The 15,564-nt window shown below is 66.7% G+C and overlaps 4 protein-coding genes and 1 long non-coding RNA gene across 8 annotated transcripts; 3 read left to right on the plus strand and 2 right to left on the minus strand.

The window, feature by feature from the left end:
- Positions 1 to 3: 3 nt before the first annotated feature.
- On the minus strand, positions 4 to 3,388 carry ZFPL1 (zinc finger protein like 1). 3 transcript variants are annotated; one of them, XM_071420497.1, is made up of 8 exons: positions 3,268 to 3,388; positions 2,602 to 2,709; positions 2,413 to 2,524; positions 1,866 to 2,059; positions 1,729 to 1,792; positions 1,264 to 1,356; positions 830 to 941; positions 4 to 251 (listed from the first exon to the last, which is right to left on the minus strand). In XM_071420497.1, exons 2-8 carry the CDS (start codon positions 2,701 to 2,703, stop codon positions 83 to 85), a joined length of 846 nt encoding a protein of 281 aa, XP_071276598.1. In that variant the 5' UTR covers positions 2,704 to 2,709; positions 3,268 to 3,388; the 3' UTR covers positions 4 to 82. The 3 variants fall into 3 exon arrangements, with proteins under 3 accessions (XP_071276598.1, XP_071276597.1, XP_071276596.1); XM_071420496.1 differs by having other exon boundaries at positions 2,602 to 2,720; positions 3,268 to 3,320; XM_071420495.1 differs by lacking the exons at positions 1,264 to 1,356; positions 3,268 to 3,388.
- On the plus strand, positions 3,279 to 5,488 carry LOC139586841 (uncharacterized). 2 transcript variants are annotated; one of them, XR_011678034.1, is made up of 5 exons: positions 3,279 to 3,493; positions 3,915 to 4,000; positions 4,159 to 4,188; positions 4,294 to 4,640; positions 5,212 to 5,488. XR_011678034.1 is itself a non-coding variant. In XM_071420499.1 (4 exons), the coding sequence occupies exons 1-4, from the start codon at positions 3,415 to 3,417 to the stop codon at positions 5,290 to 5,292; spliced, it is 276 nt and encodes a 91-aa protein (XP_071276600.1). In that variant the 5' UTR covers positions 3,279 to 3,414; the 3' UTR covers positions 5,293 to 5,487. The 2 variants fall into 2 exon arrangements, 1 of the variants encoding a protein (XP_071276600.1); XM_071420499.1 differs by lacking the exon at positions 4,294 to 4,640 and having other exon boundaries at positions 5,212 to 5,487.
- Positions 5,489 to 5,692: 204 nt separating this feature from the next.
- LOC139586843 (delta(14)-sterol reductase TM7SF2-like) lies at positions 5,693 to 9,904 on the plus strand. Its single transcript, XM_071420501.1, is given in 11 exon segments — positions 5,693 to 5,765; positions 6,032 to 6,129; positions 6,132 to 6,218; positions 6,586 to 6,625; positions 6,879 to 7,043; positions 7,255 to 7,352; positions 7,937 to 8,050; positions 8,421 to 8,583; positions 8,994 to 9,074; positions 9,162 to 9,284; positions 9,453 to 9,904. Coding segments are annotated over 11 exon segments (1,182 nt in total). The 5' UTR covers positions 5,693 to 5,707; the 3' UTR covers positions 9,608 to 9,904.
- ZNHIT2 (zinc finger HIT-type containing 2) lies at positions 9,822 to 12,023 on the minus strand. Its single transcript, XM_071420500.1, has one exon. The coding sequence runs from the start codon at positions 11,506 to 11,508 to the stop codon at positions 10,258 to 10,260; it is 1,251 nt and encodes a 416-aa protein (XP_071276601.1). The 5' UTR covers positions 11,509 to 12,023; the 3' UTR covers positions 9,822 to 10,257.
- A 1,605-nt stretch (positions 12,024 to 13,628) lies between these two features.
- On the plus strand, positions 13,629 to 14,558 carry LOC139586845 (uncharacterized). Its single transcript, XR_011678035.1, has 2 exons — positions 13,629 to 13,957; positions 14,129 to 14,558. It is a non-coding gene; the product is annotated as an uncharacterized lncRNA (long non-coding RNA).
- Positions 14,559 to 15,564: the final 1,006 nt, after the last annotated feature.

The following is a 15,564-nucleotide window of genomic DNA, read 5'->3' on the forward strand; positions in this document are numbered from 1 at the left end:
TGCTTCTGCCTCCCCCTCCACAAGGGGGCGCCCTTTATTTACCCCGCCCCCGGCGGAAGCCCCGCCCCCCGCGGGGGCGTGGTCAGTGCCCCACCCGCACGTGGGGGTTGTTGAGCGGCTCGAGGGCGGGGTCAGCGTCGGCCACACCCCTGGCCAGGCTGGCCAATAGGAACAGGAGCAGCGCGAAGGCCGCGGCCCCGCCCAGGCACAGTGCCAGCAGCGGGTGCTGGGAGAGCGCTCGGGAGCGGCACCTGCGGGGGGGGGGCACAGAGTGGGGGGGGGCACGGAGGGACCCCCGAGAGATCCTCAATTGATCCCCAAAGGGACCCCAGAAGGACCCCCAGAGAGGTCATCCCCAAAGGGACCCCAGAGATCCGCAAATGGAACCCCAATTGGTGCCCCAAGGGACCCCCAGAGGGACCCCATGACACCCCCAGAGGGACCCCATGACACCCCCAGAGGGACCCCCAAAGGGAACCCAATTGGTGCCCCAAGGGACCCCCAGAGGGACCCCATGACACCCCCAGAGGGACCCCATGACACCCCCCAGAGGGACCCCATGACACCCCCAGAGGGACCCCCAAAGGGAACCCAATTGGTGCCCCAAGGGACCCCCAGAGGGACCCCAAAGGGACCCCCCAAAAGGGACCTCAGGGGTGCCCAAAGGGACCCAATGACGTCCCCAGAGGGACCCTGAATGACCCCCCCCAAAGTGCCCCCAGAAGGATCCCATGACCGCACAAAGGGACCCCCTGACCTCGCCTAAAGCGACCGCAATTGACCCCACAAAGGGACCCCCCTGACCCCCCAGGGAAGCCCCCAGACCCACCTGAACCCTGGGGGCAGCCATGCCCGGGGTCTCCTCCGATATTTTTTCTCCTCCTCGTGGTCGGGGGCGCTCCAGGGCTCGCGCCCCCCCAGGGGCTTGCGGGGGGCGGAGCCTGGGGGAGGGGGCGGAGCGACCCTAAAGCCCCGCCCCCAGGGCTGGGGGGCCTCACCCCCCAATGCCCAGCGTGGGGGGTTCCCAGCCCCCCCTGCAGCCCCCAGACTCACCCAGCCCCCCCCCCCAAAGCCCCCAGACTCACCCAGCTCCCCCCCAAAGCCCCCAGACTCACCAGGCCCCCCGAAGCCCCCAGACTCACCCAGCCCCCCCCGAAGCCCCCAGACTCACCCAGCCCCCCCCCCCAAAGCCCCCAGACTCACCCAGCCCCCCCCCGAAGCCCCCAGACTCACCCAGCCCCCCCCCGAAGCCCCCAGACTCACCCACGTGCAGCGTCGGGGTCTCCCCTCCCCCCATGTGCACCACGGCGTGGGGGCTGGGGGGGTTCGGGGGGGGCTCCGGGGGGGTCACTGGGGCTGCAGGGTCAGAATCAGGGTTGGGGGCTGCCCAGGGGAGTCTCTGGGGTGGTTTTGGGGTCCCTGGGGGTGATTCTGAGGTCCCTGGGGTGGTTTTGGGGGTCTTGGGGGTGGTTTTGGGGTTCTAGGATGGTCTTAGGGGTCCCTGGGGGTGATTTAGGGGACTCTGAGGGTGGTTTTGGGGATCCTGGGTGCGTTTTTGGGGTCCCTGGGGGTGATTTAGGGGACTCTGAGGGTGTTTTTGGGGTCCCTGGGGTGTTTTTGGGGGTCCCTGTGGTGTATTGGGGGGTCCTGGGGGTGGATTTGGAGATTCTGGGGGTGTTTTGGGGGTCCAGGAGCTGTTCCTGGGGTGGTTTTGGGGTCTCCCCTCACCGTCCCAGCCCCCGTCTGGCTCCGGGCAGGTCTCAGGCTCCGGCAGTGCCTCCGAGTCCTCGATCTGGGGGGAGATTGGGGGTGTCAGGGGGGCTGGGGGCTCTCAGGGGTCTCACCGTGGGTCTGGGGTCACTCACCAAGGGCAATCCCAGGCCGGGCCGGGCCCATGCTGCCGTCCGGAGCCGCGCCCTCAGCGCCTCGGCCACGGGGCCCTGCAGGTTGGGGGGGGGGAACAGGGCCCCCCCGCACTGGGGGCAGCGGTGCCCGGCGGGGGCCGTGCGGGGGGGCAGCGCCCGAGCCCACCCCGACAGGCAGGGCCAGTGGAACACGTCTGGGGGGGGCAAATAGGGGGGGTCAGGGCACTCCTAGGACCCCCCAGAACCCCCCAAGCATCCCCAGAGCCCCCCCAGGGGAACACGTCTGGGGGGGGCAAACTGGGGGGGTCAGGGCAGCCCCAGGACCCTCTGGAACACACCCAGGTCACTCCCAGTCTTCCCTGCAGCCCCCCCAGGCCCCCAGACCCCCCTCCAAAGCTCCCCAGACTGCGCCAAACCCCCCCAAAACCCCGCAAATGCCATCGTAGCAGAGCAGGCGCACGGTGTCGCGCTCGCCCCGCGGCGCCTGGCACAGCGGGCACTGCGGGCTGTCAGAGCCCCCCAAATTCCCCCCAAATTCCCCACCCACCATAGCAGAGCAGGCGCACGGTGTCCCTGTCCCCCAGCGGCGCCTGGCACAGCGGGCACTGCGGGCTGTAGTCGCTGTCCTGCAGCCACTGCAGGTACGAGCGCACGATGCACTGCGGGGACAGGAGGGGTCAGCGCTGAGGAGCCCCCCCGGAGCTCCCCAGGACCCCCCAGAGACCCCCAGCTGCACCTTGGGGTGGGCGCTGACCAGGCAGCTCTCGCAGACGTTGACGCGGTGCTCGAAGCAGAAGAGCGTGGTAACGCGGCGCTTGGGGCACTTGCACAGCCCCATGGCGGCCTGGGGGAGGGCTGGAAATGAAATGTGGGGGGGTCCTGGGGGAGTCTTGGGGGCCTGGAAATGGGGGGGGTCCTGGGGAAGAGCGTGGTGATGCAGCACTTGAGGCACTTGCGCAGCCCCATGGTAGCCCGGGGGAAATGGGGGGGGGGGGCTGAGGGGGTCCTGGGGGGCTGGGGGCAGCCTGGAATTGGGGGGGGGAGGGTCCCGGGGGGCTGGGGCCTTTCTCGGCCACGAGAACATTTAGGACCCCTCCCCAGAAAAAGCCCCCGAAAAACTCCCAGGACCCCTCCCCAGAAAAACATCCCAAGACCCCTCCCCAGGAGAAGCCCCCAGGACCCCCCTCGCCCTCTCCCGCTGCCCGAGACCCCTCAGGGCCCCCCGGGACTCTCCAGAGCCCCCGGCACACCAAGGGGACACCGCAAAGCCGCGTCCAGCGCTCCCCAGGATCCCCCAGCCCCTCCTCGAGCCCCTGGAGGCCCCCAGACGCCCTGGAGCCCCCCGACCCCCCTGGAGCCCCCCAGACCCCCCCAGATTTCGCCCCCCCCGCCCCCCACTCACACGTTCCTATGGCGACGCGCTGCCCCGCTGGCGCTTCCTGGTGCGTCGCGCCCTGTTGGCGTCACCGGCCGCCGCCGCGCCGGAAGTGCAACCTGGCCCCGCCGCGCCGCCACTTCCCGTGCCTGCCTCGGCGCGCGGCGCGGGACGATGACGCCACTTCCGGCCGTTCGAACCGCCATGGCGGGAGTTGGTGGCGGCCGGCGCTCGGCGGGGGCGACCCCGAGGGGTGAGGGGGGGTCCTGGGAGGGGCTCGGGTCTCCAGGGCTTCGCGGGGGGGTCTCCTGCGGGGGTCCTGGTGGGTCTTGGGAGAGTCCCGAGGGGGGGTCTGAGGGAGTCCTGTGGGGTCTGGGGGGTCCTGGGAGGGGTCTGGGGGGTCTCGAGGGGGTCCTGTGGGGTCTGGGGGGTCCTGGGAGGGGTCTGCGGGGTCTGGGGGGGTCCTGCGGGGTCTGGGGGATTCTGGGGTGCTCCTGGGGGGTTTCTGGGGGGAGTTGTGGAGGGTCCTGGGAACGTCCTGGGGGGTCCAGGGGGGTCTAGGGGGGTCCCGGGGGGATCTGTGGGCTCTGGGGGGTTTCTAGGGAGCTCGGGGGAGTCCCGGGGGTCGCGCCCTCCCCCTCACTCCCTCTCATCTCCCCCTCCCCAATTCCCAGTGACTCGGAGCAGCGCCCTGCGCTCGGTGGTCTCGGAACCGCGCGGGGGCCGGAACCCCCGGAACCGCAGCCCCCGGGGCAGCCCCGTGAGTGGGGGCCGGGGGGGGGTGGGGTGGGGGGGGGGTGGTGGGGTCGCCAAGGGGGTGGGGGAGGGTCCTGGGGGGGGGCCCGGGGGGTCCCAGACCGGGTTTGGGGGGGGTCTCGGGGCTGGGGGCAGCTCTCAGACACCTCCCCTCCCCCACAGGCCTTTGAGCGACCCCGACGGAGCCCCCGGGTGAGTTGGAGGAGGGGCGAGGGGGTGGTGAGGGGGGGGTCCTGGTGATCCGGGGACCCCTCCCCACACTGACGCCCCCTCCCCCCTTCTGCCCCTCCCCCACAGCTGCAGAGCCAGAAGGAGAACGGCCCCTCCCCCTCCTGTGCTGCCCCCTCCCCCCCCTGCGCCCCCCTCCCCCCCCTGTGCTGCCCCCGCCCACCCCTCCCCCCCGCCCTCCCCCCTCCCCTCCCCCCTCCCCCGTGTCCGTCGGTCCTACAGCCGCCTGGAGGGGATGGTGGGGGGGCTCAGCCCGCGGGGGGGGGCTCCCCCTGAGCCCCCTCCCCCTCAACGTGCCCCTGCCCCCCCCCGAGCCCCGAGCCCCCCCACCCCCCCAGATCCCCCCCCTCGGCCTCCCCGGCATCAGCCCCGCCCTCCCCGAGCGCAGGAGGAAGAGGAAGGTGATGCCCATCGACGTGAGTGACACCCCGGGACCCCCTGGGACCCCCCCACAGCCCCCCAGGACCCCCCACACTTCTGGGACACCCGCAGGGGCCCTCCCCAGGCCACCAGGACCCCCAGGGACCCTCATGGGACCCCACGGGACCAAGCCCTAACCCTGGGATCCCCCAGGGACCACCCCACACTGCTTGGACCCTCCTGGGACCCCCCCCGGGACCCCCAGGGACCTGATGCTAACCCAGGGACCCTCCCCATGCCACTGGGACACCCCCGCCCCGGGACCCCTACTGGCCCCTCTGACCCCTCCGGATCCCCATTGCTCCCCACAGACCCTACATTGCCCCAGAGCCCCCCTTTTCTCCCACTGACCCCCCATTCCCCTCGCCCTGCTCCTCCCTGCACCCCCTGACCCCCCCATTGCCCCACAGACCCCTCCAGTCCCCCTGAACCCCCATTTCATCGTGTCCCTCCCATTTTCCACCCCAGCTGTCGGAGCGGGAGGCCTGGGCCGCCTCCATTGCCCCACAGCCCCCCGCAGATGCCCCTGTGCCCCCCTGACCCCCGTGTCCCCCATGGCTCCCCCAGGTGTCGGAGCTGGAGGCCTGGGCCGCCTCCATGAACGCGCTGTTCGAGGAGGCCGAGCGCTTCCACCTGGTCGTGGAGTGACCCCAGAGACCCCCGGAGACCCCCGAGAGACCCCCTGAGACTGCCAGAGACCCCTGGGAGCTCAAGTAACCCCCAGGAGACCCCCTGAGACCCCCGGGAGAGACCCCCAAGAGCTCAGGAGACACCTGGGGACCCTCATGGGACCCCCGGACCCCCCCCCAGTGTGTGGGACCCGCCCCCCCCCCCGTTTATTCCTCAATAAACTCGGCTTTCCCCGCGGCCTCGCTGTGTAATGACGCAGTTTGTGACGTCACAAACCCGCTGAATTGGGTCACTGTCTCTTTAAGAGCGGGGGCGTGCCCCTGCCGCAGCTAATCATCGTGCGGCGCGGTGACATCACCCGCCGAAGGGGCGTGGTTCCGGCCAAGCCACGCCCCCGGGGCATCCAGGACCCCCCCAAAAATCCCCCCCGGCCATGAAGCCCCCCCGAGCTGCGCCCCCTCCCCCCGAGATGGAATTTGGGGGGCCCTGGGGTGAGGGGGGGGCGGGGGGGCGCGACCGGGGCCCTTTTTGGGAAGGGGGAGGGGCGTCCTGAGCCCTGGGTCCCCTTTTGGGGGGGCGGGGTCACTTTTTGGGTCTGGGGTCCCTCGGGGAGGGGCGGGGAGTGACCCCTGTCCTGTTTTCGGGTCTGGGGTCACACCTGGGGATCCCTGGGTCCCTTTTTTGGGGAGGGGGTTGGGGTCCTCATTTTGGGTCTGGGTTCCCCCTAATTTGGGTCTGGGGTCTCTCTCCCCCCCAGGCGCGGGGGCTCTGTCGCTGCTCCTCCCTCTGGGGCTCGTGGGGGTCGTGAGTGCCACGGTGGGGGAGGGGCGGGAGGGGGGCTGGGGGGCCCCCGCCCCCCCCCGGCCGTGCCCACGCCCCCCGCCCTCGCGCTGGTGCTGGCCTGGGTGGGGGCGCTCGGAATGGGGGGCTGGAGACCCCCGAGGGTGAGGGGGGGTCTGGGGGGGGGTTGGGGGAATTTGGGGGGGGTTTGGGGGAATTTGGGGGGAGTTTGGGGGGGGTTCTGGGGAAATTTGGGGGTCTGGGGGTGATTTGGGGGGATTGAGGGGATTTGGGGGGTGAGGGGGGGCTTATTTGGGGGGGGTTGGGGGGAATTGGTGGTTTGGGGGGGGATTTGGGGGGTTTGGGGGGCCGGGATGGGGGATATGGGGGGGGTTGGGGGGGATTTGGGGGTGATGGGGGTCTTGGGGGGCGAAACGGGGGGTTTGGGGGGGTTTGGGGGGGTTTGGGGCTGTTGGGGGGGCTCAGGGGGGGTTCCAAAGGGGTCTCAGGGTGACGCCGCTGTCCCCCCAGAGCCCCAGGGACCCCCCAGGACCCCTCCGGGACCTCGGCTGTGAGTGGGGGGCGCTTGGGGGGGCTGGGGACCCCTCGGGGGTCTCTGGGGGGGCTTCGAGCTCAGGGTCCCTCGGGGGGGTCCTGGGAGGGGTCCAGGGTCCGTTCGGGTCCTTGGGGGGGGTTTAGGTGCGGGCGGGGGGCTCGGGGGGTCCCCTCGGGAGTCGCGCGGCCACGGGGGGGTCTCGGGGGGGGCCCGGGGGTCTCTGGGGGTCCCCCCAGGAGTCGCCCCCCCCTCACGGCCGCTGTCCCAGGGCTGCTGATGCTGGGGGGGGCCCTGGGGGGATCCCTGGCCCTGGGGGTCCCCCTGCCCCCCCTGTGCCCCCTCCTCCCCCCGCTGGCCGCGGCCGCCTCCAGCGTCGCCTTCGGCCTCGCCCTCCTCATCCTCGCGCGGCGGCGGCTGCGGGGGGGGAGCACCGGTGAGCAGGGGGGGCTGGGGGGAATTGGGGTCCGGGGGGGAATTTGGGGTTCTGGGGGGGGGTCATGGGGGGGGGGGATTGGGGCGGGAATTGGGGTCTGGGGGTGGGGGTTGGGGGTCATGGAGGGCTGGGGGGTTTTCGGGGGTCCCGGGGGGGTCCTGAGGGGGTCCCGGCGGTGCTGAGGCCGTGCCCCTCTCCCCCCACCCCCCAGGACACCCCGTGTATGAATTCTTCGTGGGGGGAGGAGCGGGGATCCCCCTGGAGCCCCCCGAGAATCTGAACTGGGAGCGTGTCGGGCTCTGTGCCTGGGTACGGGGGGAACTGGGGAAACTCGGGGGGACTGGGAGGGACTGGGGGGGACTGGGAGGGACTGTGAGGGAACTGGGGGGGACTGGGAGGGAACTGGGGGGGACTGGGGGGGACCGGGAGGGACTGGGGGGGACTGGGAGGGGACTGGGGGGGACTGGGAGGGACTGGGGGGGAACTGGGAGGGAACTGGGGGGGACTGGGGGGGAACTGGGAGGGACTGGGAGGGACCGGGGGGGACCGGGAGGGACTGGGAGGGACCGGGGGGGACCGGGAGGGAACTGGGGGGGACCGGGAGGGACTGGGAGGGAACTGGGGGGGACTGGGAGGGACTGGGAGGGAACTGGGGGGGACTGGGAGGGACTGGGAGGGAACTGGGGGGGACTGGGAGGGAACTGGGAGGGACTGGGGGGAACTGGGAGGGAACTGGGGGGGAACTGGGAGCACTGGGAGCAGAGCCCAGGGGTTAATGAGCTCTTCCCCCCTCTGTCCCCCCTGTTCCCCCCATCCCTGCCCCAATGTGTCCCCAATGTCCCCCCTGTCCCCCCTTTCCTGTTGCCCCCGTGTCCCCAATGTGTCCCCCCCAGTTCCTGGTGCTCTCCGCGGCCCTGGGGGAGCAGCAGCGCCTTTGGGGCTCCCCCTCGCTGCCCCTGGCGCTCGTGGCGGCCGCGCAGGGGGGGGCGGTGCTGCGGCGGCTCAGGGTGGGGGGCACGGGGGGGGGGCACGGGGGGGGCACGGGGGGTGCAGTGGGGGGGTCTGGGGGTCTCCAGGGGGGTTTTGGGGTCCCCCGGGGGGGGGTTAGGGTGTTTTGGGGGTATTTTGGGGTGTGTTTGGGAGTGGGGGGTGTGTTTGGTGTGTTTGGAGGCTTTTGGGGTGTGTTTGGGGTGGGGTGGGGTACACCTGGGGGGGTCTCGGGGTGTGTTTGGGGGGTTTTTGGGGTGTCTTTGGGGTGGGGGTGGTTATGGGGTGTGCTTGGGTCTCCAGAGGATTGTTGGGGTCCCCTGGGGGGTATTTTGGGGTGTGTTTGTGGGTGGGGGATCTGTGGGGATCTCACCTCTCGCCCCTCTCCAGGAGCTGAGCGCGAGTCCTGCCCCCGGCCCCGGGGGGTTCCTGGGCCTCTTTGGGGGTCTTGCCTGGGGCCCCTTTGGGGGTCCCCTCCCGGCGCTGCTGCTGCTGAGGAGACCCCAGCAGGGGCTGGGGGGCGCCGGGGGGGCGGCCTGCGCGGGGCTCTACGGTGGGCATGGGGGATACTGGGGCAGCTGGGGAGTACTGGGGGGATTGGGAGGAATTTGGTTGAATTGGGGGCATTTGGGGGGCACTGGAGGAGATTTGGGGGTTACTGGGGGCACTGGGGGGATTTGGGAGGAACTGGGAGGATTTGGGGGCAATTGGGGGAATTGGATGAGATTTGGGGGGCACTGGAAGAGATTTTGGGGGGAACTGGGGGGATTTGGGGTCAATGGGAGCACCAGGGATTAATTTGGGACTATTTGGGGGAATGGTGGTGGGGGGAGCAGGATGGGGGTGGGGCGGGTTCAGGGGAACTGGGGGGATTTGGGGGGGGGGGGGTCCCTGAGGAGCTCGGGGGGTCTCGGGGCAGGTTGGGGGGGCCCTGACATCCCCCTCCCCTCCCGTTCCCCCCAGCCCTGGGCTTGTGGATCTTCCACGGCGCCACCACCCAGAGGAGCCTCTTCAGTCGCGACCCCCAAGACCCCCGGGTGGCCGGTGAGACCCCCCAGGGCCGGGACACCCAAACGGCCGCGGATCCCCAAATCTGGGACCCGCCAAACCCCTGTTCCACCCCCTCCCCAGGTCTCCCCACGGTCCCCACGGCCACGGGGCAGCTGCTGCTGGCCGGGGGCTGGTGGGGGCTCGTGCGACGCCCCGATGACCTCGGGGAGCTGCTGATGGCCTTGGGCTGGACCCTGCCCTGCGGTGAGACCCCCAAAACCCCGTGTCCCTCCCTCCCGGACACCTGAGCCCCCAAAACCCCCTGTCCCTCTCTCCCAGACACCTGAGCTCCCCAGAACCCCGTGTCCCTCCCTGCCAGACACCTGAGCACCCCAAAATCCTGTGTCCCCCCTGACCCCCGTGTCCCCCCAGGTCTGTCCCCGCCGCTGCTGCTGCTCCTGGCGGGGACGGCGCTGCGGGAGCTCCGGGCTCTGGAGGGGGAGCGGCGGCAGCGGCGCCGCTTTGGGGGGGCCTGGGGGGGCCTGTGCCAGCGCGTGCCGCACCGCCTGCTGCCCCTGCTCTACTGAGGGCCCCCCGGGATCACCCACATTGCCTGTGGGACCCCCAAGGCCCCCGCCCCATCTACTGAGGCACCTTCGAGACCCCCCCTCCCCAACTCTCATGTGGTTGTTTCTAATTAATGTGGTTGTTTCTGATTAATGGCCAATCACAGTCCGGCTGTCCGGACTGTCCCGGTCAGTCACAAGCCTGTTATCATTCTTTTTCTATTCTTAGCCAGCCTTCTGATGAAATCCTATTATTTTAATACAGTTTTAATGTAATATATGTCATAAAATAATAAATTGAGCCTTCTGAAACATGGAGTCAATGTTCTCGTGTCTTCCCTCCTGTCCTGGGACCCCAGCGAGCACCACCACCTCCAACTCCCACCCCTCACCGTTTACTGGCACTGCCGGGACCGCTCCCATCAACTGAGGGACCCCCTGGGACCCCCCACACCCGCCGAGAGTGGAGACGTTCATCAGTCCTGTCCCATAACGAGCAGCTTTTCTGGAAGTTCATTTGTCCTGTCCCTTAACGAGCAACTTTCCCGGACGTTAATCAGTCCTGTCCCTTAAGGAGCAGCTTTCCCAGTCCCGGTTCTCTGGACGTTCATCAGTCCTGTCCTTTGACCAGCGGATTCTCTCCCGGGCTGTTTCCTTGCCATCTGCCCATCTCAGTCCAGCTCCTCGATCAGCCGCCGACCCTGCACCCCCTTGTCAGCCGGGGGCGGCCGGGGACCCCCGAAACCCTCCTCAACCCCGTCCCTGACCAGCCAGGGTCCCCGATCCCCCTGCCCCTCCCTGGGGGGCGGCCGGGACCCTCCCCAGACCTTCTCCAGCCCCTCCCTGATTTCGGCCACCGCCGCCTCCTCCGCGGCCACCTCGGCGTGAACCGCCCGCGCCTCCCGGGCGAGCTGGGCGAGCTCCTCGGGGGCGCCGCGGCTCCAGCTCAGCAGGAACCCGACCTTCCTGCGCGCCGCTCGGAAGCGGCTCCGCTCGGGGGGCGGCAGCGCCCGCGCTCCCGCCTTCAGCAGCCGCCACAGGTGCCACAAAGCCGCCGCCACGTCGGCGCCGGGGTCGCGACTATCGCGACCCTCCAGCAGCTGCGCCACGGCCAGGAACGCGCCGCTGTCGCCGAGCGGGCTCAGGGGCAGCCCCGCGGCGCGGGCGTCGCGCCGGGCGCTCAGCAGCGCCTCGGCCGTGCTGCCGAAGGGGCGGCGGGCGCGGAGCGCGGCCGCGGCGGAGATGGCGGCCGCGGGGAGCTCGGGCAGCAGCGTCTCGTCTCCGCCGTGCAGGCTCAGAGCGAAGGCGTAGCCGAAGAGCACGTTCGGCAGCTGGAACCGCACCAAGGGCGACGGGGCCGCGGCGCGGAGGGCGCTCAGCGGCGGCACCGAGGCCGGGACAGGCGGCGCGGGGCTGGGCCGGCCTTCGCCGCCCTCCTCATCCTCCTCCTCCTGCTCGACCCCCGAGCCGCCGCCGAGCACCTCCACTGGTCCCCGCCCGCGCCACCACCACGGCCGCCACTGCGGCAGCAGCGCCGCGGCCTCCCCGGAACTCAGCAGCTGCCGGAACCCGTCGCGCTCCGCCTCGCTGAGCTGCTCCCATAGCCCGCGACCCGCAGGCCGCGCTGGATCCCCGGGCTCGCGTAGTTCGCGCAGCCCGGGCGGCGCGGGGCCCCGGGGGGGAGGATCGCGCTCGGCGCGCAGCGCCTCAAGAACCTGGTCGCGGTAAAAGGCCTCGGCGCAGGGGCCGTGGGCGCGGTAGCAGCGCAGGGAGCAGAGGCGGCGGTGACAGCGCGGGCACGTATAGGGCGCCGCGGAGGCGCTGCAGAGCCCACACGGAGCCTCCGCCACCTCCGCCGCCATGGCGGCGTCTAAAGCTGCCGCCGGGGCCGGGCCCGCAACGCCCCGCCCCCCCGAGGCCATTGGATAATCAGGGCTCGCAGTCCGGGTGTCCCCGTCCCTTCGTCGCTTTCCGCCGAGCTCCGCCGCTCGGGTTTTTCCGTCCCCGCTCGGCTCCTTTCGCTGACCGCGCTCTCTCCGCCGCTCGGGTTTTTCCGTCCCCGCTCGGCTCCTTTCGCTGACCGCGCTCTCTCCGCCGCTCGGGTTTTTCCGTCCCCGCTCGGCTCCTTTCGCTGACCGCGCTCTCTCCGCCGCTCGGGTTTTTCCGTCCCCGCTCGGCTCCTTTCGCTGACCGCGCTCTCTCCGCCGCTCGGGTTTTTCCGTCCCCGCTCGGCTCCTTTCGCTGACCGCGCTCTCTCCGCTGCTCGGGTTTTTCCGTCCCCGCTCGGCTCCTTTCGCTGACCGCGCTCTCTCCGCCGCTCGGGTTTTTCCGTCCCCGCTCGGCTCCTTTCGCTGACCGCGCTCTCTCCGCCGCTCGGGTTTTTCCGTCCCCGCTCGGCTCCTTTCGCTGACCGCGCTCTCTCCGCCATTCGGGCATCTCCGGCAGCACTCGGCTCTTTTCGCCGCCCACCTCCAAACCAGACCCGTTTCGCTGTGGCCAGTTAATTAACGCTCCCCCTAATTAGCTCCCTATGACAGAGCCTGCCAGGAGAGGAGGGACTAGGGCAGATGGTGCTCTGGGTGCGAGATGAGGGGGAAGGATGAGCGGGATCCCCAAGGTAAAAATTTTTTAAAATTGCAGGGAAAGGGCATTCCCCCTCAGTTTAAAAAAATCGGACAATTATGGAAAAGGTGTTTGGCCCCTCCATTTAAACTCCTTTTCCACTCAAACCTCATCATTTTTCTGGGGTTAATAGGTTGCACTGGGGAGGGAGTGGGGGTACTGGGGTGGAGCTGGGGTGGAACGGAGAGTACTGCAGCTGGACTGGGAGCGTGGAAAGAGAAGGGTCCCCCTGTGACCCCACACGCTGCCCCACCTGCTGAGGTGCTCCCCTCAGCACAAGGGTTTGTTGTAGGCGAGTAATGCCACGGCTGACTCTCACAATTACGGGGTGAACATTTTGGATGTGCTAGGAGAAGTTTTGAGGATGTATAGTCACATTTCCCTGCCCCTTGCATTGCCATCAGGGGATTTTCAGCCCTGAACACCTCGCTGTGAATGATGGCTCTTTTTTTTCTGCACAGGAAGGAAAGATTTCCAAGCCAGTGTCTCTGCGAGAAATGTGATTTTAGGAGGCACAATCCCATTCCCTGGACACCAGCAGCAGCAGCCCCTTTCCACGGGACACAAAGGTTCCCGATGGCAGTTTGCAGGACATGTTTTGCACTGCCAGGGCAGCCACGGTTTTGTTTTGCTGCAGTTTTGCTCTGGGAAATTTGGGGTGCCCCCTCCTAACCCTTACCTGCTGCCCTTTAGGGGTCTTTAGGAGCAAAGAGGTGGCTCCAGGCTGGCACAGAGACGCTGAGAGGATGCAGTGGGGAACTTGAAGGTGACACAAGGAGGCTGAGGGGCAGGGGGTGCCTGAGGGTGCCAGGTGAGCCAGCCCTCACAACATGCCTAAACTCACCCTAAAAACCACCCCAACCAGTGGAGAGTGCATGGTGGAGGTTAGGGGGCCAAGGGCCAAGGTTGGGGGCCTTGAGGTGACACACAGACATTGCGGACTGAGGGGCACAGACAGGGGGCTTGATGCGGGGAGAGCTGGCATTGAGGTTTAGGGGCCTGTGGGCAGGAGTGGCTCCTGAAATTCGGCATTGCGCAGGGCGCCTCCCAAACCCAAGCTGCCACCACCATAAAGTCAGGCTGCTTTGTGAGTCTTAAGTGCCTCCTGCAAACCTTCCCTAGCTGTCCCTCGTTGTTAAGGGTTTTGATTGAGGGAAAAATTTCTCTTTTTTCATTGCTGGAGGGATTTAAATTGAGGAGAATCCTACTTTTCACAATATTTTTTGAGAATAAATTGAAGGGCAGAATTGGTTTATTTGCCATTTAATCAGTTTCAGTGGAGATAACTGCCCTGGTTTCTCATTTTTACAGGTTCACTTGAAGGAAGCTCTGTCTTTTTCAACATTTTAAGGATTTAAAAATTCATTTTTGGGCACTTCTTTCTGTGCCTTTGGACCAGCTATCTCAGAGAAGGGTGAGTCTGGCATGTTCTTCTCTGCATGTGTGAGTGCATGCTGACTGGATGTAACCTTGTGTGTGTGGCTTTTTTTTGCTTTTCAGGTTTTCCAACTAATTTTTAAATTTAGAATAAAAAATCCCCTGCTGTTTTTTTTTTTTCCCCCCGGCTGGGTTTTTTTCCTGGGTCCCGGTCGGTCAGCGAGGCGACGTTCATTGCCAAAGTTTGGGTGCGGACCGTCCAGGGACCGGGGTTCTCGTCAGGCAGGAGGATTTTTTGGAGGCTCCAGGGAACCACGTTCCTGAGGACCAATGATTGCTGGGGTGTAATTTAGCATTGTGATGAGAGGGATGGTGAGTTTGTGTGTCATTTGAAGGGGGTGTTAATGGTAGATGAGTGCTGTTTTTTGTGTGCTTTTGTTGTTTTGGGTGTCCTGTAACAATAAATCCACATGTAATGAAAATAGATAAAGGTTATCATCTTGTGTTAATATGTGTGTTGTGTTGTATTGCTCTGTATTGCAGGCTGAGCACAGGGTGAACTCTCTCCTCCTTGCTGTGACACCTGGGCTGGCAGGGATGACACAGTGACCTCTGCCAGCTGATGCTGCCTGTGCCATCACCTGGCACTGACGTGTTTGATGAAAATCCTTTTGCTGGGATTTTTTTACTGAGAAGCCTCAGAACAGAAATGGAACCAATAACAATCTGCTGGCTGTGGAGTGTGGGCTGGAGATGGTTTAGCAACAGGGGCATCTTGGATTGGTCTCCTGTGCATTGTTTCTACTTGATGACCAATCATGGTCCAGCGGTGTCGGGGCTGTGAGCAGGTTTTTATTATTCATTCCTTTCCAGCTTTCTGATGTCTCCTTGCTCTTTTAATATAGTTCTAATATCTGATTTTCTTTTGATATAATAGAGATCATACAATAATATTTCAGCCTTCTGAAAGGTGGAGTCAAGATTCTCATCTCCTCCCTTGTCCTGGAGGACCCTCAAACACCACCACAATCAGCGGCCGAGCGGGTTTGTGCGAGCCTCTCAGTAACCCTCGGCCGGTCCCGAGTTGGCAGCCGCGACATGGCCGACAGCGGGCAGACACTCTCTGTGCCCTGAGGGTGCTGAGGGCACCTGGGCTGGGGGGAGACACTCTCTGTGTGTGCCCCGAGGGTACTGAGGGCACCTGGGCTGGCAGGGAGACACTCTCTGTGCCCCGAGGGTACTGAGGGCACCTGGGCTGGGGGGCAGACACTCTCTGTGCCCCGAGGGTACTGAGGGCACCTGGGCTGGGGGCAGACACTCTCTGTGTGTGCCCCGAGGGTGCTGAGGGCACCTGGGCTGGGGGCAGACACTCTCTGTGCCCCGAGGGTGCTGAGGGCACCTGGGCTGGGGGCAGACACTCTTTGTGTGTGCCCCGAGGGTACTGAGGGCACCTGGGCTGGGGGCAGACACCCTCTGTGCCCCGAGGGTACTGAGGGCACCTGGGCTGGCAGGGAGACACTCTCTGTGCCCCGAGGGTGCTGAGGGCACCTGGGCTGGTCGCCTTTGCAGCAGAAGAGACACCAGAGACAGCGGTAGAAGATAAAGGGCCGACTCTTAGCAGGGGTTAATGCAAGGTTTTATTAGGAGTCCCAAAGGAGCTCCTGCACCTCGGGGCCTCCTGCCGAGAGCCCCGGGAGATGTGCCAAGGTTACATTTAAAGGGAGGTGGAAACCAAAAGTAGATAACATCCTACCAACCATTAAGTGACCCTAAGGGATGGATGCTGGGGGATAGACATATAGGACAGCGTATGGGGCAAGGCTTGGGGGGCTGACCCCCAGCCTCTGGCTAATCACTCGACGATTTGGACTGAAACTTCTGGATGGAGGGGATGGGAGGCTGAGTGATTGACAGAGAGCCAGGGTGGGGGTTTGGGGATGATCTCATCCCGGGAGAGGGATAACATAGGTAAAGGGAGG

This window comes from Agelaius tricolor, unplaced genomic scaffold, assembly GCF_023055355.1.
Source record: "Agelaius tricolor isolate 1412-34295 unplaced genomic scaffold, bAgeTri1.0.p SCAF_145, whole genome shotgun sequence".
In the NCBI taxonomy this organism is placed as follows: Eukaryota; Metazoa; Chordata; class Aves; order Passeriformes; family Icteridae; genus Agelaius; species Agelaius tricolor.